This window comes from Microchirus variegatus (assembly GCF_963457635.1).
Source record: "Microchirus variegatus genome assembly, chromosome: 3".
In the NCBI taxonomy this organism is placed as follows: Eukaryota; Metazoa; Chordata; class Actinopteri; order Pleuronectiformes; family Soleidae; genus Microchirus; species Microchirus variegatus.
Genome location: NC_139804.1, coordinates 21,575,611 through 21,597,574, shown reverse-complemented (window position 1 = coordinate 21,597,574; position 21,964 = coordinate 21,575,611). Strand labels below are relative to the sequence as shown.

At 41.6% G+C, this 21,964-nt stretch overlaps 2 protein-coding genes across 2 annotated transcripts in view; both read right to left on the bottom strand.

Moving 5' to 3' along the window:
• Nucleotides 1–470: 470 nt before the first annotated feature.
• tmem25 (transmembrane protein 25) lies at nucleotides 471–5,877 on the bottom strand (the record flags this gene model as incomplete). Its single annotated transcript, XM_083886060.1, has 8 exons — nucleotides 471–693; nucleotides 786–869; nucleotides 2,318–2,427; nucleotides 3,430–3,463; nucleotides 3,534–3,668; nucleotides 3,777–4,067; nucleotides 4,148–4,492; nucleotides 5,799–5,877. 8 exons carry the CDS (start codon nucleotides 5,875–5,877, stop codon nucleotides 620–622), a joined length of 1,152 nt encoding a protein of 383 aa, XP_083742186.1. The 3' UTR covers nucleotides 471–619.
• Nucleotides 5,878–12,254: 6,377 nt separating this feature from the next.
• Nucleotides 12,255–21,964, bottom strand: part of sik3 (SIK family kinase 3) — a 32,098-nt gene continuing 22,388 nt past the window's right edge. Inside the window, exons 17-26 of the mRNA XM_083886093.1 lie at nucleotides 20,135–20,254; nucleotides 19,786–19,844; nucleotides 19,520–19,629; nucleotides 19,050–19,225; nucleotides 18,360–18,484; nucleotides 16,357–17,123; nucleotides 16,097–16,251; nucleotides 15,476–15,605; nucleotides 15,260–15,386; nucleotides 12,255–12,353 (exon numbers count right to left, since the gene is read on the bottom strand). Coding sequence (XP_083742219.1) covers nucleotides 15,265–15,386; nucleotides 15,476–15,605; nucleotides 16,097–16,251; nucleotides 16,357–17,123; nucleotides 18,360–18,484; nucleotides 19,050–19,225; nucleotides 19,520–19,629; nucleotides 19,786–19,844; nucleotides 20,135–20,254 — 1,764 coding nt within the window. The 3' untranslated portion in view covers nucleotides 12,255–12,353; nucleotides 15,260–15,264. The remainder of the gene's footprint in view (nucleotides 12,354–15,259; nucleotides 15,387–15,475; nucleotides 15,606–16,096; nucleotides 16,252–16,356; nucleotides 17,124–18,359; nucleotides 18,485–19,049; nucleotides 19,226–19,519; nucleotides 19,630–19,785; nucleotides 19,845–20,134; nucleotides 20,255–21,964) is intronic.

Sequence of the window (21,964 nt, the reverse complement as noted above, 5' to 3'; positions counted from 1 at the left end):
TGCCCCCTAGTGAGTGGCAATTATACTACAATTACAAGTCCAGCCTTCATCCAATGTCAATGTCATCTTTATTTGACATCCCCTTTTGTACACGTGTACATGTTCATACAAATATACAGTACTTGACATGTCCATATAGAAATACATACTTCATAATCACGTGCCACCTTACTGAGGCTTTAGTTGTCAGAATGTAAAATCTCACCAAACAATATAGATTTTTTTTTTTTGGACATTCTGGTGTAAGCGGAGGACATTTAATGCATTCCAATGATGCGAAGATGGACGACGGCGCGACGAGCATGTGGTTACAGGTGGAAAACGAAGCAGAACATTGCATTATATGAGTACTTTTATGTATAGAGACACAACACGCTGCTTTCAGGGAGACAAAAGCATCGACAGTTTTGTTTTGTGCACTTCAAATTGGACATTCAGACCAGTCAGAGAACCAGTGTGTTGATACTGCATGTGGCCCACAAACACTGCTCACGTCCCGCCGGTGCAGCTCAGAGGTGACAGATGATTGGCTGAATGACTGACTGGCAGTTTACCCTCTTTGACAGATGCATTGTTGGAAGTAGTTATGCATGCATGAGTGTGTCAGGGTTGAGGTAAGTCAGAGCCAGATCTCCTCACTGCTTGTGCTGTTCACCTTATAGATATAGCCCACCATCGGATATCTGGCAAAACCTGAGAATCATCAGGGGAAAGAATTCAAAGAGGTTATAAAAAAAGGTTATTTTTTAAACTGTTTCAGCTGTATCAAAGTGGATTTCCCTGACCTCTGGCGGCGTAGGCTAAAGAGAGATCTTCCTCATCCTCTTCCTTCCTCGCTCCCAAACTGTTGTGCAGCGAAGCTTCTCGGGCTACAAGGAGGGACGCAGGAAAAATGGAGGAGAATGCAAGTGTATGAAGTTTTAACAACAACAATGAAGGGAATGCTTTTAGGGGGAAAACTATTTATATTTGTTTATTTATTTCTGCCGATGATTTCCATTCACCTCCATAGAGACAGCAGCATTTTCACAAAATCTTAAAGGAGTGCCATGTGTTGTTTGCTGTTCAAGTCACCTTCAGATGCATCAGTCACAAACAAAAACATGCCTAAAATCTCTCATTTAATGCTTAATTGTGTCTATTTTGAAAAAGCCGATTGCTGGTACCATCCTTCTGAGAACTATCACAGTAAGTTACATTTAGATATAATTTCTTTTTACAGGATTTTTGAGGAAATAAACAATTACGTATTAATAGTTTTGTTTTGTTTGTAATTTTCCATGTGAATGTTTCGGTATACTTTATAGTGACAACTGAGAATGTCCCTTAAAAGCTGTAGTGCATCATTTTGAAATGTTCAAACCACTGTCCGACAGGTTCACACAATGCTGATCAGCCCAATCGGCTCCACATGACTCTCTCTGTGTTTCTCAGTATAGCGTTGTTCATGATGACTTTGCGGACTTCCGGTTTTTGGATACCGTTGCCCTCACCAGCACTCTCACATGTTTTACGGACAAAGCGGAGCTCCACGAGACAACAATTCCATGAATTAAGAACATTGTGACGTCCCAATGAGGGCGGAAGTCAACATTGCGCGTTTTATCTCCTGTACTTAGACCGAGGAGGACCACAAAAACATGAGTGAGTCATCTTTTTTCACACTTTGCCGACTGATAGGGCCTCCAGAGTCCCAAATATAAGGGTTTAAATGATTAAAAAGTTGATTTTGCATAATATGTCCCCTTTAAGATCAGATCTTGTCCTTGCTTTAGGAAAAGAAGGCACCTCCTCACTCAGAGGTGTCAAACCTGCAGCGCGTCATGAGATATTTATGTATGTTTTTTGGATGGAAACATACATTTTGCATACATCTTTGACGTAATTTTAAGATCATATCACCCATCTTGACTGAACAGTTGTTGTTTTTTTCCCAAAAAACCTTTCACCCCACTTCTGACCAGACTCAGTGGACCCACCAGGTCATTTGAGTTTCAGAGCCCGGTCTCAACTCAAAGCATCAAACATTCTGAATGTAGAACATTCCCAAACCTTGGTAATGCATATTATATGTAACACTTGAGGAATCGTGTATGTAACACCTTCGTTAAAAACAGAAATTACAAAGAAACTATGTATGAAGTCAACTGAGAGTCTGGGATCCAGATCCTACAACATATTGCGTTCCGCAGGAATTGTTATTTTGAATAATAGGTACTGCAACTATGACTCAAACTGAGGGCATATTAAACCAATAAGAAATATCTGCGCTGACATTCACATCAATGCAAAGCATCCTTTTGTGTGCAACTCTTACCTTTTCTCAAAGTACTGAGGTCATTGAGCTGCATGTTGGACGGAAGAGACATGTTCTCTCTCGGGATGTGGATCTTATCAGCTTTCTCTGCCTTCAGATTGGCCGAGTCACTGTGCAGGAAACATGGAGGACAGATATCAAACTTGGCTCAGATGTGTTGCGCGTCTCCTGGGTGAACATTAAGTATTTATAAGGGCACAAGAATGCTTTCATCAGTGTTTTCCTTCCAGATCACTAATGTGCTGATGAATGTGGGATAGGTGTGGGAAATGCACTGTCAGTGAAAGGAAGATGGTTGTGGGAATAAAAGAAATCTATTATTCTTCTCATTTATTATTAGAGATTATTTCTTGTGAGTGTGAGTTCTTCAATATGTGGCTTTGTGGGGACCATCATATACCTTTAAAGTGCTTTTTTTTTAAAGACCTGGTTTTAGGTTTAGGGTTAGAATTTGGTTTAGGTTAGGGTTTGGCACTTAGTTTTGATGGTTAAGGTTAGGGTGAGGGGCTAGGGTGTGTATTCTGTATAGTGTATTATTCTATTTGGAGACCTTTTCTGGCATAAACACTGACCTTGTTGGACCAGTAATCCTCATAGAGTCCAAAACTTGGTCCTAATGATGTGGTAGAATCTATTTTCTGAGGAACTAGTGAAGTTTAGGGCTGAGGTTTTTATTGTGGTTAGGACAGAGTTAGGGTTAGTCATTAAAAGGTGGTGATTAAGGTCAAAAAAAAAAATGAAGATATTTCTCAACAAAGGGGAAAGCACAATTTTTAAAAAATTCTACCCCTATTCTAGTAATCCCAAGTAATCCCTAGAACTCTAAATGTTATACACTTGACCATTATCCCACAGATAAATAATATGTTCTTATCTTATATCACTCAGTTTTCTCCACTTAAATAAGACCACAACTGATTTCACTTTCTTAATGGAAGAAAGACAAAACGTTACAGGCCACAAAATGAATCTAAGGACATAAGAAATCTCATCTTTTCAGAATGATCACCTTCTGACAAACAGTAAAACTAGCTTTCTTTCTTCTTGACTAGATTTCCTTGTTAATGTTGCACTTGACTGTCCAATCACAGAAATCTGATTACTTTGTTTACCTCTTCTTGGTCATGAGAATCTCTACTGGCTCATCTGCAACAGGAAAGAAGATGTTATTATCCTGTTGAGTAACTATATATACTGTAAAATTGTATAGTCTCACCAATAGACTTGCTTTTTTGATTTTTTTGCATGAGGCAAAGAACAATAAGACTGAGGATGAGGAGGGCCATGAAGGCCATGGCTCCTCCAGTCACTATGCCCAGCATGGGCACCTCCACACGAGACTGCAGGAACTCTGGAGAAACAAAGGGAGAGTGTTAAATGATTCATTCAACCTCTTTCAAATCTGTGCACTCCAGTTCACCATAAAGAGTCAGCTTTTCACTTTCACTTTGCCTTTTACCTGCTAGTGTGAGGTTGTTCTGCACCGTTCCCACACTGTTGCTGGCGTTCATCGATATATTTCCTGACAGGCTACTGAGCGTCACCCTCAGGGTGTGATTGGTCAGCCAGGGGTAGCTTCGCGAGTCCAAGATGAGGAAGTCGGAGGTGTTGGCGACCAGTTGGCCAGACTGGTCCACGAAGGTGATGGTGGCAGGCGGGTTGGATCGTACCAAGGCAAAGAGGACCAGGGAGAGGCCAGGGCCTGAGGTTTCACTATAGTGGGCGTTCACTCTGAGGATCTCTGGTTGAACTGAGGAGACAGCAGGACAGTCATTGTATGAAGAGAAAAACAGCTGTGTTTTAACCCTGAGACATTTTACACAGACTCACACTGGACATTGAGTGTGACTGTGGCGTTGTAGCTCTCTCCTGTCCGAGGATTTGATGCCACACACACGAGCTCCTTGTCCCATTTTCTGGCGTGCAGAGAGAAAGTGCTATTCTGCTTGACTCCCGGTCTCATGCCCGGAGAATCCTCCTTGGATGTCATCAGCAGGCGCCCACGGTTGGGCGACGGCCCTCCCTGCTGTTCACCATTCAGGTACCAGGTCAGCAACGGCGGAGCGTGGGGATCCCAGCCGTCTGACTGACAGTTAAAGCGGTGTGTCATGTTCTCCTGCAGTGTCATCGCTGCGCGGTTCCATCCATCGATTTTTGGGGCCGACTCAATCGCACCTGTGGGGACACAACGTTGGGACTGCTTACGCCAAATGATGACAAAATGAATAATTTAAACTCCTATTTACCCTGACTGTACAAACTGTTTTCTCTATGACTGTAACTTTACATTTACAGTGCACAGTTAAAACAAGCATGTGGCTTTATACAGGCAATCAAATGTAATAAATGTTTTTGAGAACGTTTGTGACCATTTTTTCATTGCAATGGTGTGGTGAATATATCTGTGGTTAGTGTTACGGCTTTTTGGTGAAGGCAAGTACTGTATATCTATAAATGAATGATTCATCTTTTTTTAGATTACTTATTTAAAAGGATATCAGCAACTATCCAAAGTATGTTTTTCCTGCAAAGGCAGAGACTTTAGATGAAATACTTTAGTTAAAAGCTGCAGCGTGTAACTTTTTTTTAATGTTATTATTCTGCATTTGTCTCACCTTCATGATCAGAAACAATATAAGATTATTTGTATCCTGTGTCCCTCATCTGAAAACAGGCTCTGTCAAGCAATACTATCAGACCTGAGCATTAGTGTGTGTACAGCAACAGCACAGGGACAGACGCATTAATCAACTCTGACTTACCTTGTGGGTTAACACTTTATAATAAGCACACACTATTAGCATTATTTAAGCATTAATAAACATTGAATGCATCATTTATAACGCATGAATACTCATTAGTATGTAGTTTATAAACACAGTTATAAATGTTTTACTCATGTCGCTTGTAAGTTGATCAAAGAGCGCCTTTGTTGGAGGTGGAGTACAGCACCTATTTGTTCTTCAGCTGATGGGATGAGTAAAACATTTAGAACTGTGTTTATAAACGACATACCAATGAGTTTTCAGAGATAATAAATGACTAATTCAATATTTATTAATGCTTAACTAATGCTAATAGTGTGTACTTATTATAAAGTGTTACCTTTTTGGGTACTTTGGGATGTGTTTTCAGTCACCCTTCATCTCACTTGACAAGCACAATGTTGCCATTGCTTCCATCCGTCTAGACATAAAACAAATCTCTTCCCTTGTTTCACACTCCCACCTACGGTCAATTTAGAGTGTGTCCAGCTAACCTGTGCATGTGTTTGGACTGTGGCAGGAAACCAGAGTACCTGGAATAAACCCACAGAGAGAACATAAAACCTCCACATAGATAGACCCTGGGATCTGAACTGGTGACCTTCTTTCTGTGAGGCAACAATCGTCATAACAACATCCTCATTTGAATAGATTCAAACGTAACGACGTCAACATGTCATACATGTGTAACAGACGATGATCCGTGAATTGCTCACCTGTCCAGGATAAGGCCAGTGTGTGAAGGAACACGACAGCAGAGCCCTGTGCCCACCTCCACAGACACACACACTTCATACTGGCCCATGTGTAAACACACATCTACCTATTGAGGAAGAAATTACATTCTTTTTTTTTTTTACCGTGAGAAACATTGCAATTCATAATGGAAAATGACAATAATCATAACAGAAAATGACAATAATCATAACGTAGGGTTTATAGGTTCAGTTGATCCAAGCCAATGAAATGTGAATAATAAATAATATGTAGTACATAAAGGGGCATCATGAATAATATCTGGACATCTCAGCAATATTGCGTCTTAAAGGGATATGCCCCTATCTATCTGTTCACAGGTCACAAAAGAGTAGCTCCTCACGTTTTGTTTGAAAATATGAGAGACTTTTGGAGCCCCAGAGGAATCGGTGCAGTGTAGAATGATGCCATTAGACTTTATGCCAACTTCCATCAGAGCTTGAAGCCAGTTGAGCCCTTAAAAGCATTATTAGTATAATGCACCAGAAACTTTGATGAAAGTGCTTAGCAGCTGAATTGAAATGTAGGTGTAAGGTCCACGTACCAAAGGTAGGCACCAGGGGAGGAATAAAAAAGATCATAAACTGTTTTTTCCACAGTCTAACAATGTTGTGGGAGTAACGCAATGAAACTGTGAAGTCCCATGATGACTATTTCACTTACTTTTCTGGACTGTTGAGGGCATTCAGAGCAACACTCATACTGACGTCTATAGATTATCCTGAGCAGCCAGTCGCAGCCTGTCTCAGAGACGAACATCGCAAAGCATAAATAATTACAAATCAAACCACCGTGACTCAATTCCTCTGTGGGCACATGAGATTATAAAAAGAATCTTAATCATTCTCATTGGAAAAACAATCCTGAAACCTGAAATTAAACTTTCCAAACGAGGCAATAAAGACAAAAACAACAGACGTGCATGTCACATATCAATAATTCAATAATAACACGTGTGTGTATACATACATGTATAAATATATACACACACATAGTGTATGTACATGTGTATTTATACAGCAAGTACAGGGGAATATGTTATGACGAGTGTGGTTGCTTGCTGGGTCATGTGACCAGAGTACGAAAGCAGGAACTGATGCATCAAGGCAACACACACACACACACACGCACACACACACACACAATACACACACAATACACACAAATTCTACACATACAACCAGTAAAATTATCCATACCATTTGCACATATGATGGGATAGTGCTTAACAATCAGAGGTTCATGAATTTATTCTGACAATCAGGGTAATTTGATAGGCTGCTGAGGACCAGACATTGTATTCTCTCACGCACACACACACATTTTACAATGCTGCATGCAGGCATTTCAGTACAGATGTGTGTGCACTTTCATACAGCAATGAAAGCCCACATCACACACAACGAGAATTACCTCAGCTCTTTGTGCAGATGCTGTTGTGATTCAGCCTGCTCGAGCTCCATGGCAGCAGAGGAGAGGAGGGAGAGTGAAGGATGGTGCTAACAGCAGAGATGAGAGGCAGCCCTCCCTGACTCAGTTGCTTTCCCATCTGCGTACACTCATGCAATTACACACACACACGCACACACCACACACACACACAGGGCTTTTTTGCAGGGTATACACGGCAGCTCGAGTAGCAGTGTTCAGTAGCTGGCAAGGGCTGTCTGACGCAGGCAGGCAGTCACACTGTCGCCACTCTGTGAGAGTGGGAAGGGAGGAGGAGGAGGAGAGGTGAGAAGCAGATAGCTGAGGAGCTGGAGGGAAGGGGGTGAGAGGGTGATGAGGCATGTTAAAGTAGCATAAGGTGCAGAGGCGAGGAGAGGAGAGAAGGTTATACAGGTTTGATATCAAGGATGGAAGGTGGAAAACATCAATCTTTAACGATCTGAGAGGGGATTGAACATGTCATTATGGTGCATAGAAGAGTCATCTGTCAATTCAGCGACATAAACACGTTTTCCCTACCATCCATCAATCTTGCATCCTAAAACAACTGCTGAGATGCAAAAGCTGACACTCCAAGGCTCATTGTATCTGAGCTCAGTTACTTCAGACTGGAGAGACTCTGCAGTGCAGCTGTACCAGACCAGAGTAGCAGCACGCAGAGCACTGCAGTCACAAGAAACAACTATACATCTATCTATCTGTATAATAGGAAGGTAAATATGATATAACCCTTGTGTTATCAGTTCTCTTTAGAATAAAGTCAGCAAAGTATTTGACAATATTCATCCAACATATTTAAAAACCAGCACAGCTTTGAGACTGAGGATTGGCACCAGCAGCACCGCCACCCTCATGTGGAGGATAAAGTGGTAGTCAATGGATGGATGATGTACGAGGTGCAGCCTGCACACCTCCAGATTCAGACTGTAAACAAGACATACAGGTAACTCCAGTCTTTTAACCCGAAGATGAAGCTCCACACGTGACACTCTGGAAAAACAAAGAGTTCCATTCAAGATTATACATAAACACACAACACAAAACGTGATTTCAACTCTGATCACCGGTCATCTTTTTCAGCGGTCCACAAATATAATCCTGAACACCATAACAACAAAAGACAGAGAAACTCAGCTGTGGTTTATGAGCATATTCAGCTTACCGTCATGGGATATGATGATGTCGATAAGTAACAAGACACTGCGAAAGACAAATGTCAAACCAGGTTAAATTTAGTACGCTTTTTTTCATCATTACATATTTTGTCCACCAGAGAGAGCCAGCAACTTTGGCACTGTAAAACATCCAGCTCAGCATCTGTGAAATAAAATAATTTTAAATCATTCATTTATACACAAATGACACAATTAACTTAACAATACTGTAGAACAAAGGCTTAAACAGAAAGAAGTGCATGATTTGACAGATGACATTGTGACAGGTAACTTGCCGTCATACAAACAGCTGTGTTCAAAACAAAGACACACGAGTCGCATGCTTTTTAAATTATTTCTTTATTTATATATATTTATTTATTCATCTCAGTTTGGTTGATATTCTTTTAATCATTGTTGTTGCACTTTAGTATTTTTGTACTCAACAGAAATGAACATAAAAACAAATGGAGAAAAAAATGACAAAAAGAGAGAGAGAGAGAGCCAATTAAGAACAAAAACAAACCTAAGGGTTGGAGCAGAGAGCTGGCTTGTTGAGAAATGGGATGGAGAGAAAAAAAACATACAAGTCAGGAATGGAAGGTTTGAGAGATAAAAAGAAGAGAGGAGGGTAAAGGTTCAGTCTAGAGAGGCAGGAGATGTGTGTAAAGCAGCTCTCCTCCCCATTGTCTCTGAATTCATGTGCAGTGCTTTCCATTCACACAAAGTCGTCTTTTCCTGTGTGCCTTTGCTCTCCGTACACAGCTCTGGTACTGGTCACAATATCAGACAAAGTGGAGCCTCTATGTCTTAATTTTAGAGTTTCTATACTGCCATGGGACAAGAGACATGCACATTCTTCCATTACAGGCATTTCCTCTCCTGTATGTAAAAGTGATTTTCCACCAGATCAAAGTTTTGGCTTGACGTAAACAAGAAAACTGCAGGAAAGATCTGCATGAGGAACAAATGAGATCTGGAGGGAAATGTTTTTTCATTCATAAGAAGTTGGGTTTCGTTTGGTGGGAAAATGCAGCAAAACAGGTTAAATCAAGGTTATTTCATGAATCCATCCCACCCCGTGTGCACTCTGGTTTCACAGATTAACATCTAGGGCTAACCATGATGAGTCTGAGTGAGAGCAAAATGCCAGTAAACAGGAAGTGACAAGATGCAAAATGGAAAGCACGAGCGCTGTGTGACACCATCTGCAGCTCTCGGATGGAAACCGCGAACAATATGCCAGCCATGTAGCCAGGTTATTGTGAAATCTGGACAGTTTAAACACAAAACAAGTGAAGCAGAAATCTTTACCCCTCCCCATCTCTTGCTGGCCCACCTCAATATCCAGGTGTACTTGTATATGGGAGGATAAATTGATGTTTATGAATAAAAACGTTGTTTAAAAAGATGATATTTAATCCTCGACTGTGGTTCCCAGTATGCTGTAGCCTCCATTTGCCTGCGCTGTAGTTTGACTTAACATAAGATGCACAGATGTTGGTAGACGCATTTTAAGGTAGGCACACTTATCCATACTCTGGCCACAATCGAGTGATCCTTCGCTGTGGAAGATTTTTCAATAATTCAGTCTTGCGTTCACCTCCTGAAATAAATGTCTCCCTTTCACGGTTTGGAGGCGTTTCCAGATTTATCTAACTCAGACAGGATCCGTTATAAAATGTAGACATAGTGTCCGCTAATCATCCCTTCCAGGCTGGGGGGGGGGGGGGGGGTTGGGTTTGGCATAAGTTCAACAAAACCAAAAGAGGGCTGTCCAGTAATAGCAGTAGTAGAGTCCTCCTTAGTTGCCATAGTAACAGGTTAACTTGCGAGGAGGCGTTTTGTCCGTAATGCTTCATCTGATCAGAAGCGATGTAGTAAAAGATGGTGGGAGGATCACAGAAGATGGGCAGGGCAGCATGGGAGGGAACGAGGAGTGGGTTAGTCCGTCTCCACACTTGTGATGTTTAGGATGATATGTCAGCTATTTTACAAGTTATTCCATCGTTAGTTTATCTTTTGTTTTTGTTTATTTGTCAAGTCTCTGTAGCACCCAAACCAACCCAGAAAAAGCCTGAGGCCTGACCCTGTATAACCTGCTGCAACTACCCCACCAACAGAAAACAGGCCCAACATCAACAAGAATGACAGTCACAACAATATCAACGACTGAAATGATACTTTAAAGAGCAACACAAAATAATTACTCTCCTCTTATTCAAGTGTCTCGATATAATAATAATATTTAAAACAAATAAGAACAATCTTTTTTACGGGACAGAAAGAGCAGCATCTCTCTTCTCTCTGTCCATTTTTGGCTAGAAATCTCAAAGATTCATAAAACAAAGAAACAAACGAAAAAAAAAAAAGAAAGAAAAGAAACAACACTTTGAAGACATCCAAAAGTACAAATGAAAAACAATACCGATATAAAAAAAAGCCTCCCCAACGACATCTAAAAACAAAACAAAAAAAAAAGTAACAAAAAGAATAGATTTGATACAGAAATTGCAATAGCGTTCTATACATGGCATCACTGTACAAGGAAAGGAGCAAATGTCTGGTAAATCTACCCACAATGCAATACACTGTCACTGACATGGAAAAGGAGGGAGGAGGATGGAGAGAAAGGTAAGACGAGGTGGATAAACAGGGGTGAAATTGAAAAACAGGTTAACAGCATGACAGAGAGCGAGGAGCCGTGTGCAGAGGGTGGAAACAGACAAGAGAGGATAGCTTGAACTGAAAGTGCAGATTTACTTAAGTAATCAAAGAACAAAGTCATCTTCCTTGCAACACATAACTATTTTTCCATTAATAACATAATAATAATAATATCCATTATAATAAAACTTCTTTTACGGAAAACAGTAACGACAAGAGTAACAATATTGACCATAATGCCTGCTTGGACATTAGCCGTAAAAATTAATTTCAAAAAAAAAATAAAAAATTAACAACAAATAAAAGAAACAAACAGAAAAAAAAAACAAAAAAAAACTATAAAACTATGAGAGCTGGTTTGTCCTGTGCGATGTCACTGAGCTCCATCTTTGGAGAGCGGTATCTGTTGCCCAGTTAGAGACTGACCAAAGCCTAATCCAAAACACCCGTCACCCGGCCAATAAGGGGTCGCCACTGTCGACATCTCGGCCCGTTTCGGAATTAACTGCTGTAGGCCAGCGGGGAGGAGATGGAGAGAGCGAGAGAGGGAGGAACTGACCAACTCTCACAGACAACTTCACGTCAACTCACCTCGTCTTTTCAGTCACGCATGCACACTCAGACCTAACGTGAATACTTTGGATTTGTTGCAGCAGTGTGTGTTTTACGTTAGACTCCATGTTCTGCCGAGTGTGACCGGATCAATGCGTTAGCCGACGAGGCACGTAACGAAGTATGCCAACAGTTAATAGAGGACAAATGATGACACAGGAGTTTTAGGCCGGGGCAGCAGGTGGGAGCGGGGTGGCAGGTGAGGGAGCTCAGGTTTGTAAGGGGAGGGGGGTGAGGCTGTGGGGCCGGAAGAGGGAAGAGTGGAACTGCAGTCTAACCGCGACGGGAGGTGAAGAAAAGAAGAGATGACCAGCAGCAGCGAGTGCTGACGGTCTGTGCAGAAAATGCTGGCACTTTGACCTTTAAAACCCCCACAGCCCCACCTGTGCTCCCCACCCACCCATCCCCCCCCCCACTGAATATTACACCCACCCACACTCTCTCATAGACTCCCTTCCCGGGGACAGGCGGAGACGATACAGATGGACGTCGAGTGCCCGCTCCCCCCTCCCCAGCCCCAGGTTGGGCAAAAGACGACGGTGGTGGTGGTGGTTTGGTGTGATGCTGCTCAACTCAAGTCAACACAACTCAGGATGGCTGATATGGACCGCTGTACACAGGATACATCCTTTCCTACAGGAAGACATATGAAGAGAAGAAAAAGTATTTCAACAGTTTTGTCTACGTCATTTGTTTTGGGTTAGTTTTTCTACTTGGGATAATATATGTAATCGGTTCATATCTTTACGTTCTTAGTCTTGCAGTAGAACAGTGGTTCTCAAACCTTCTATACCAAGAACCACCTGAGAAAATATTGAGCTCTTGAAGTAACGCCATTATCGGCAACGTTAAAATACATTGGCGTAAATAGGTCGAGCAAAGTCAGCCACAGGACTTTACACAGGAGGCAGATTTATTCCCAATTAGACCTCTCTCATCATCCTCTTCCTCAAACATACTTCAGACATTGGAATGCTGAAATTAGATCGAGACAGAGCGAGAGATTTTATTTGTTTCATTTTCATTTCTCTCCACTCCGATCACATACCCTGATAAATACAGTAAAACAGTATTTCTGATTTTCCTCCATGCTCCACCAGAGGAAGCTGGCGTACGACCGTTTGAGAACCATGGCTATAGAGTATTTAATGATTTGATATCTGTGTGGTAAAGCTCCATCACATTTTCAATCTATCACACAGTGAATACTGAACTGAACCTGGACTTCCTGACTATATGGCAAACCAAATAGCAAGCAAGGCAATTTTTTTCCAACGCACTTGAAAATTACACAAAAATCACCATTGGATATCTTCCTCAAATTGTTCAGTCATATTTTATACTAACAGAGAACAATTCATTATTTTTAAATCTAAATGAGTAACTAATCACTTAACAAATAAAATAATCAAGAATGTTGAAAGTTCTACCCGTTGCGTAAGAGTATAGTGGTAAATATTTTTATGGTGTCACAGTTAGAGTGTTAAATCTACAATTGAATATTTAACTGGAGCTAGACGTAAAAGCAAGTTAAATGGCAGTCACGGTAAATGTCAGAATTTCTATTGAATAAACAATTTTGTCCCTGAGAAAAGCTGCACATCTGTGGCGTGGGCAAAAATCACCCAGCTGATGTCATTGTTGTTATTTTGTCCTGGGGCTTCTGCCATTTTGATTTTGCCAATTCCTTTTTCTAATCATTCTCATGTAACATTAAATTGGTGACGTAACAAGTTAACCAAATATACAAAGAAAAACACATTGCAATTGATCAGGTTATATCTGCTGTCAACACGACCACGACCACTTTTCAAACACTGCAGGCGTTACAATGTCTGGTGTTTTGTTTTGGTCTGACAGAACCAAGATCAGGTGATGACATCGTTAACAACTGATTTTTATCAGTCACCACATTTTTTTTTTATTACCAGCAATGAAATAAAACCACAACTGTCAATTTTAGTTTAACCTCATTGTAAACCAAATAAAATCAATCAATCCCTGAACTTCATCTTAGCACGTGATAGCGCGGATGCAGAAATACTTCTGACACGGAACAAAACATGTCGACATTTTTAGAACACACCATAGTTTTAGATTTCATTTCCTCGTGTCTGATTGTTCTCGGACAACAAATCAGTATAGATAAAGAATCACTCTATATATTTATGAGGATTTCATGAGGACATTCACAGGAGAAACAGAACAAATCAATATGAAAGAACACAACAACCGGAGCATCTCTCAAAAAACACAAACTACAAACTAGTATGAAATCTCTCATGATTGTCCAACCACAGTGACAAGTTATTTAGTGTTCCAGGTTGCTCTAGATACCAACCAGGAAGTAAGAATATAATGAATAGCCACCAGAGGGCAACTCTGCTGGCTGCAAAAAGAAGTCATTTTGAATGGAATTCTCAAAGAAAATTAGCCCAATTCTCACTTAATTTATAACTGCAGTAAACATTTTCCCTAAGGAGCTCCAGGTATTGTTCAATAGCACATGATGTGGACACCAGTTTGAATGACTGCTAGTATCGTCCAATAGGTGCTGGTTGCAGGAACTTCCACTTGCAAAATATCAATATGAGTGATGTCACAATCAGTTGCCACTTGCTTAAATACATCTGTATGTTGAGTTTCCTGAAAAAAACATGGGCGAAAGAAACCAGAAAGTGTGCTGAGGCACGCACGTCCAAAACGTCTCCGCATGCCAGTTGTCGACACCTTTTTTGCTATTTATAGAAAATAAAATCATCCTGCTTAAGCCCTTAATTTTGAAAGGAATATGTCAGACCTGCCAAGTGACTTGCATTTCTTGAATGATTGAGGGGTTGAACAATCTTGAGCAAGCTACTACAGGAGCACACAGACTCCTGACAACTGCTTCTGTTAAAAGTGCCTCAATCATATAACGGCACGATTGGATGAACACAATCCTTGATTTAAAGAGTTATATTCATGCGTGAACTAATGTAATTGATCAATTGGTTGAAAGCCCAGAGCTGTAAAAGGACAACATGAAACAGATCAAAAGGGTAAATACTGTGGATTGTTACATAATAATAATAAAAAAAGAAAAATCAGCACAGGGGTGAAAACAAACAGATTAAAATAGAGACTGAAAAAAATTAAACCCAGGTAATAAATGTTGAGTAACCCATAAAAGCAAGGTCAAAGCATGTGATGAATGATTACTATATAAACTACTACATAACTACAAAAAATTGTTCCAGAAAGTGATTTATAAGGTGATGATGTGCCAAAAGGAATGTGCCCGAGAAGTTTTGGCTGCAATCCCAGATTTGAGATTGAGGAGTCAATTCAGTTTGAGGCCACACACAAACTACAGCAAAGTTGTACACGAAGCTGCTGGACTCGTGCTAGCCACCATTTCTCCTTTTTCCCAAATCCCCTCCCCTGTATACCTGTGTCTCTATCACCAGATAACAACCAACGTTACTCAAGACCCCTTTTTTTAAAAATGAATAAAGGTGGACTTTTTATCATCAACTCTTTGTTCCGTTTGTGTGTACCTGTGCTAGACCCCAGCCTGCTCCATGCTGTACTGCAGGTCTGGGGGCTTGTAGCTGAGGAGCATGTCACTGGTGCAGGAGGAGGGGTAGCACGATGCTGCATGGAGCTCCCCTTCGACATCACACACTGCATTAGGAGCACACAGATTTTAGTGATAGGGACAAAAGAAAAATAACAATAACTGTATTTCAGGTAACATCATGTCTCACACTGACCTGACTCTTCCCGCTGGTGCAGCTGCTGGCTTTCTGTCAATGATGTCTGGCTGAGGATGTCTGACATGCGAGCAGAGCTTAATGCCTTTCCAGCCAACAGACTCATCCCAGACATGGGCTCTACCTGGTCCTGAGCAGCCAGAGAGGGAACCATTTTTAGAATCCTGAATGAATCCCTATGATGACTCTGAAGTTTTTTTTTTGTTTTTTTTTTTTAAATGATCAGATATGATTAACATGCAGCAATACCTCCAAAAACATCTACATAAATATGACTCCCTGGTTTATTTGGTCATGTAAACATTTGCTTTCCTACTCGTAATGAATTGTGACATAATTTTGTAAGTCAAGTTAGATTTTTTTACAAGCCGAAACATTATCAGATGGGATACCATCAAAAATATCAACTACTACACTATAATGCAAGGACAGGCACTTAAAGATATTGTTTCTAACATTTATCTAATTAAATTTTTTCAGTGGCAGAAAATATTTAACAATCAAAAATTATAACTTTTGTAATTTGCTAATTGCTTTGCTAATTGCTTGGTTAATTGTTCAGCCCTTTAAAGGAATGTAGTCAATCTGCTCAAAGTAATTCATCAATAGACTTTAGCTCACATAAGCATCATCGCAGGTCTGAATGGTGTGGTGGCGCTGTAGCTGTCCACGGGACCTATAGGCGTCACCCTGGGGACCTCGAGTATAGCCCACACCATTATGATCAGGCACCTCCATGGCCTGCCCTGGGGGCCTACACTCCACGCACTCAGATTCTGACAGAAAACAAGAGTGTGCTCAGTACACAATGTATTTTAGGTTTTGAAAAGAGTTCATTTAATCTAAGTTAAGTACACACGCAACAATAAAGCAGCCGTTACCTCTCGTTGCTGGAGGACTCCTTATATAGCCGCCATGCCTGTGTGTCGGGGAGTTATAGGGTGGGGTGCCTCCTAGAGGAGGCCCTAGAAGCTCATGACCTTCCCCTGCCTTGGTCAGCAAGCCCTCGTGTGGGTGATGGTAGCCTGGTGGCACCTCATCCTCCTCCATGCTCTCTGAGTAAGGTAAGCTGGGGCAGGGTGGTTGGGCTGGGTGCTGCTGTGGCTGGACATCAGGTGGTCGAATCTGGAGGAGGTGGAGGTAGTGCGGGCCTCCGGGGGCACCCTGTGGTGTTGGTGGCTCCAAGCTCTCACCCTGGCTCAGCTGGTGTAGAAGCAACATTTCTCCATACTCCTGGGGTGGACCGCTGGGTGGTGTGGGGGGCGCTGGGCACGGCCGGGGACTGTGCCTCTTGAGCAGGGCAGCGAGGTCTTGGGGGGGCAACCTAAGATCAGCGTGCCCTGTTAAAGAGTGACGGGGGGAGAGGAGGCCCTGCAGGGTGGGGGTGACGTGTTGTTGTGGGGGGCGGTAGTCCAAAGGTGTAGGGGAGAGCAGGGCCTGTTGTAGTGTTGAGGGAGTCCCATAGTTGCCACCCACCACCCCGCCCTGGTACCCGTCTAGGCTGGGGACTTTGAGAGAGGCTCCCTGCAGGTACGGGCTGAAGGAGCTGATCACTCCGGAAGCACCCCGGGAGGCAGCGTCGCCAGAGAGGATGTGGGCATTGAACTGGGCCTGTTCATAGCCCGATGTGAAGCGGCCGAGGCTGCGACTGGATAGGAAGAGGGAATGTAGAGCTTTATTAGCCATCTGTTGTCTAACAGCGACATACACCCAAGTCCTGGTTAGGATGCCACTACATCACCTTCACCTTTCATCAATCTACAGGAGGCCTTTGTTAAAAACACCAAACAGGCAGCCTAGCAAACACTTCAGGTTGGATCCAGGTTCAACAATTCACCAAGAGGTGTTAAGCTGTTTCCAAATGATGGATTTTTTTATTTGTTTTTTGAAGACCATCACGTGAGCTCTTAGTGAAGGCAGTGCTGGGTATGGGGACCGTTCATGGGAAGGTGTCACAGGATGACTGATCACCTACTTCAACTGATGGGGTCTCAACACATACTGTACTTCTAACACCAACATCCAACCACTCACCGGGTTATTCTGTAGTCGAGAAAATGTTGAGAAGTCATCTTGGGAAAAACTTAAGGTTGGATTTTAGTTAACTGTCAGTACTGTGACCGTGTACCAGTGTTAATGTCTGAGGTTTTGAAGGTCAAACATTTAGGAGTTTATTGGCAGAAATGCAATAAATATATTTGTATAAATGTGAAATAGCTTCAAAACAATAATAATTTGGTCTTAATAGCCTCAGAAAAATCTTCTTTTTTTACGTCATTTAAGCAATGTAGGTGCTGTAACCGAATTCACCATTTCATGGCATCCATGTTTTTACAACAGCCTAAAGGGACAGACCAGCCAGAGTGTACATTTTGGGTTTTGAAGCAGAAGCTTATTTTGCAAATGAAGAACTGCTCTACCCACATGATGCATAACTCAAAGAAACACATTGTAGCTAAGAACTGCATCACCGTCAGCTGACAGTAGACAAGGTTGTTGAGGACAAATATCCCTTTTTGGTGTATGAAGGCCACAGTAGTTCGCTGACATGCTTGGGAAAGGGAGAGGTGAAGGAAAGAGTCCTTTGTTTCTTGCAATCTGCCTCATCATCAGGTGTCACTAATTCTTACACATTAGACCTTTAAAATACAATTAAAAATCAGAAAATAAATCGGTGAACATGGCAGAAAGGGGAAACACAAAAAATAATAATACACAGAATAGCATGCAGGTGGCTGTTGTTGCCGGGAGGTGAGATCATGAAGAGTGTCAAAAAAAAAAAAAAAAAAAAGATGGAAGGAGATGACACAGTAACAGTCCAATGGTAATGCTGGGAGGGTGTAAAAGCCATCAGGTGATGTGGTGACAGGATGGGTGAGGTCACCTGTGCATCTCAGCGTTGTCTGCACTCAGCTGCTTCCCAAGAACTCTGTGTCCTGGTGTGGACAAAAAGCTACCTTGTCTCTGCGCCACACCTCCCAGTTCCACCTCCTGCACCTGGATGGTCACCTGTATAAACAGTCAATGCTGAAATTAACTATTACTCAAGGAATCACCTTACACTGATGTCAAGCCAAATTAAAAAAAAAAAGAATACAACTCAAATCATTTTCATTTGTATCCTCCCGATTCATAAGCTCCATTATCTCAAGCACTTTGCTTGGTAAGTTCAAGACCTTACAATTATTACACAGAAACCCATCAGGAACATAATGAGCATGTACTTGGCAACAGTGGAGAGAAAAAAAAAAACCAGGGAGAAATATCTGACACAATCAGACTCAGAGTACAACGCCATCTGCCTCCACCGGTTGGGAGGGGAAAAGGAAGGGGGTTAGTGAGTGAAAAGAAGAATGGAAAGGAGAGAAGAAAATAGAGACGAGGAGCATTTAAAAAAAAATCTATATCATTAATACTATCACTACACACTATCATTTTTATCATCACATCCAGGGTGTGGTACGCCTCTTGCCCAGTATGTTAATAGTTACAAAACCTGCATAGAGACATTATAACACATGTAACATCAGCAAAAATACAAAAGGAAAACAGTTAAATGGCTCCTTGTTGTCACCTGCTGTTGTTGAGGTACACCCTGTGCCAAAGGGACAGTGGGGCGGACAGATGGTGCTTGCTGATTTGTCGCGAGAGCAACTCGAGGCAAACCTGTGGGAGGCGGGCTACCACTCTGGCCTTGGTACAGTGCTGGAGTACCATGCTGGTGCTGGTACTGCACTGGTGACGGACCACCTAGGAGAGGACAGGAAAGGCATGATACGACCCACCAAATTTCTTCTGCAAATTTCACGAAGAGAAAATATAACTAGAGCAAGAATCTTCTGAGGCACTTACCAACTAACTTTCTTGCTACTGCTTTCAAGTGATTGTTTTGTATTTACAGTCCCAACAATAGCTGGCATCATAGCTAATGTACCATTACAATATGTCAATCAAAAATCATAATGAAACCATAAGTTATAATGATCTCGATGACCAACATGTTAACTCAGCTGCGGCAAAAAAACGAAAAAAACTATCACTAACCATGCCCTTGCATTATGCCTGCAGAGCCAGGTGGAGGGCTTTGATCGGGCTGCCTGAAGAGGTGGTTGCTGGGATGTGTTGGCGGCGGGCTGGAGGGCTGGATACGCAATCTGAGAGAGAAAAAAACAGAGGAGAGAACAAAAGAAAAAAAAATAATACAAGAATTATGCGATGTAGCATTTCAGTCGATACCGCTGCACCACAGTATAAAGTTCATTCTTCACCGTTCAATGGCTGATGAGTAATGTGTGCGCGCGCATGTTCACCTCTGAAGCTGGTGGGTTAGGTGACTCGGCTGGCTCTCTCCATGGCCTAAAGACAGACCCTGCAGGTAAAGATAAATACATTGCCTCTTAGTTTTCAGAATAACATCATTTGTTAATTTGTTTTTGAGACTATGTTCGGCTTATTGCACCAGATTACATATATGTATGCAACAATCAGGCATGTGTCCCAAAGGTAGGACTCAAGCTGGGGTAACAAACTAACTAACTGGAAATTAAAGCAGCTCATTCTACCCTGCATGAAGAAACGTAAAGGAGTGAAACCATCTTGAAATGAGTGTAATTCTGGCTTTGAACACCACCTCCGTGTGACTTTGTCCACTTCAGATACCTGGATTTGCTGGTGGAGGATTTGTTGCTCTTGCTGGTAGAGGATATGCTGCTGCTGGGTGTGCTCCAGGAGATGATCATCCTGCTGGAGAGCATACTTTTTCTGGAGTTGCTCACACTCCTATTGGAAACAAAGACGAGGACCAAAAATATTGAATATACTATTTAGAAAAGTGTATATTTCATTCAGTGAACGTTATTTACCCTAATCAAAACTTAAACAGAGGGAAATGTATCCAACAAAAGCACACTACAGTTCAATTTGTAAGCTAATTTGAGATTATTCCATTCTTATCCAAATTACTGTGATGCTGTAGCAACACAAAATAATTATCAACAGCAAGAGATCAATTCATCAGCAGTAACTGACAATATGTATCTTTTGCATACATTGTTTACAGAACTTAAGAACAATATCTATTTCTTTGCCAATGCTTTTCTCATTTGTGGCTCACACTGTTTAGTGTTCAGATGCAACACTTTTCCCTTAATCTCCCAGTGGAACCTGGGTTTATCTCCATGTGTAATCACCTGACTGACTGTTTGGCTAAAGCTGCTCAAATGTGCACTCATACAAATAAGCTACTGCATTGGATAATGGCAGTGATTGTATTTATTAAAAACTAACTAATTGTGCTGCCAGTGCTTAAAGCACATCTTTTCACAAAGTTCCAGTCTGAACCAGTTTCCTTCTGCAAAAAAAATTGAGAAAGTAAAAGCTGCTGCCCCCAAGCACTTTGAAATCCAAAATGATTAAAAGAACAGGCTTGCCGACTTGTATGACCAGCTACAACATGTATAATATACTCTGAGGTCATATAATCATCTCTACACTTGTGTACACCCAGTTCCTTGCATGCTCTTAGTGGGAGAAAGTGCGCCGATTGTGTGGAGAGAGATTCCATGTGTTTGGGGAGTTTTGCCAGGATGTAGGTCAAGTGTGTTACCCTCTCCTCAAGCCTTATTAACCCCCTTAACCCTTGAAAGTTAAGATAATCCCAGCACTTCAGTAGAGGTCTAAAGCAAAGCACTCACTAAAAAGATGATGACTGTCTTCCCTACCTACGCCTCGCACTGGGTGAGTTAATATCAGTGCAGTGTCCCTGCAGATGATGTGATGTCTGAGGGTTTTCTTAGGTGATGGGCCTCAACTAACCTCAGCTTAAAGACATTTTGTTCACTGTGTGTCAAGATTACGGGGAGTCTGAAAACAGCATTCAGGTCGACAAATAAACAAACCCTGTGAAGACATAAGCATCATGACTGGAACAACATGCTGCATGCTCTTTGCACAGCCACCACTAAATTGTATAATTCATGACTAACTACTCTTGGCAACATCTGCAAACAATCACTGTAGAGCATCTCTGCATCTTTGACTGACAGCTTAAAGAAGAAGTCAGACTGACTTACTGAAAACCAGGCAGTGACCATGCAAATTAGATATTTTCCTTAACTTATTCAGCCCTAGCCAGATGTAGCTCTTTTAACACAGATAGCTTCTCTCCTGTAGTCCTGTAATACTGTTTTACCTTCGATCGCCACAGTAGGGCATGCAATATGACCAAAATTGTTGCCGTGAAGTTTTCATACCATCTGATATCAATGGATCACGATGAATGCAAAACCATTACATCCTCCAAATTAAACGACGATTCCGTTCACCTTAGGTATCAATCGAGAATGTTATCAATCACTCCTTTCACTAAAACGAAATAAAAAAATGTCTAAACAAATCTCACAGGATGATTGGGTCCTTCATCTCTCAAAAAATAGGGACTATCTTCTATTACAGAAGCTAAATTTGTCAGTAAACAAAATGATCTTAAAA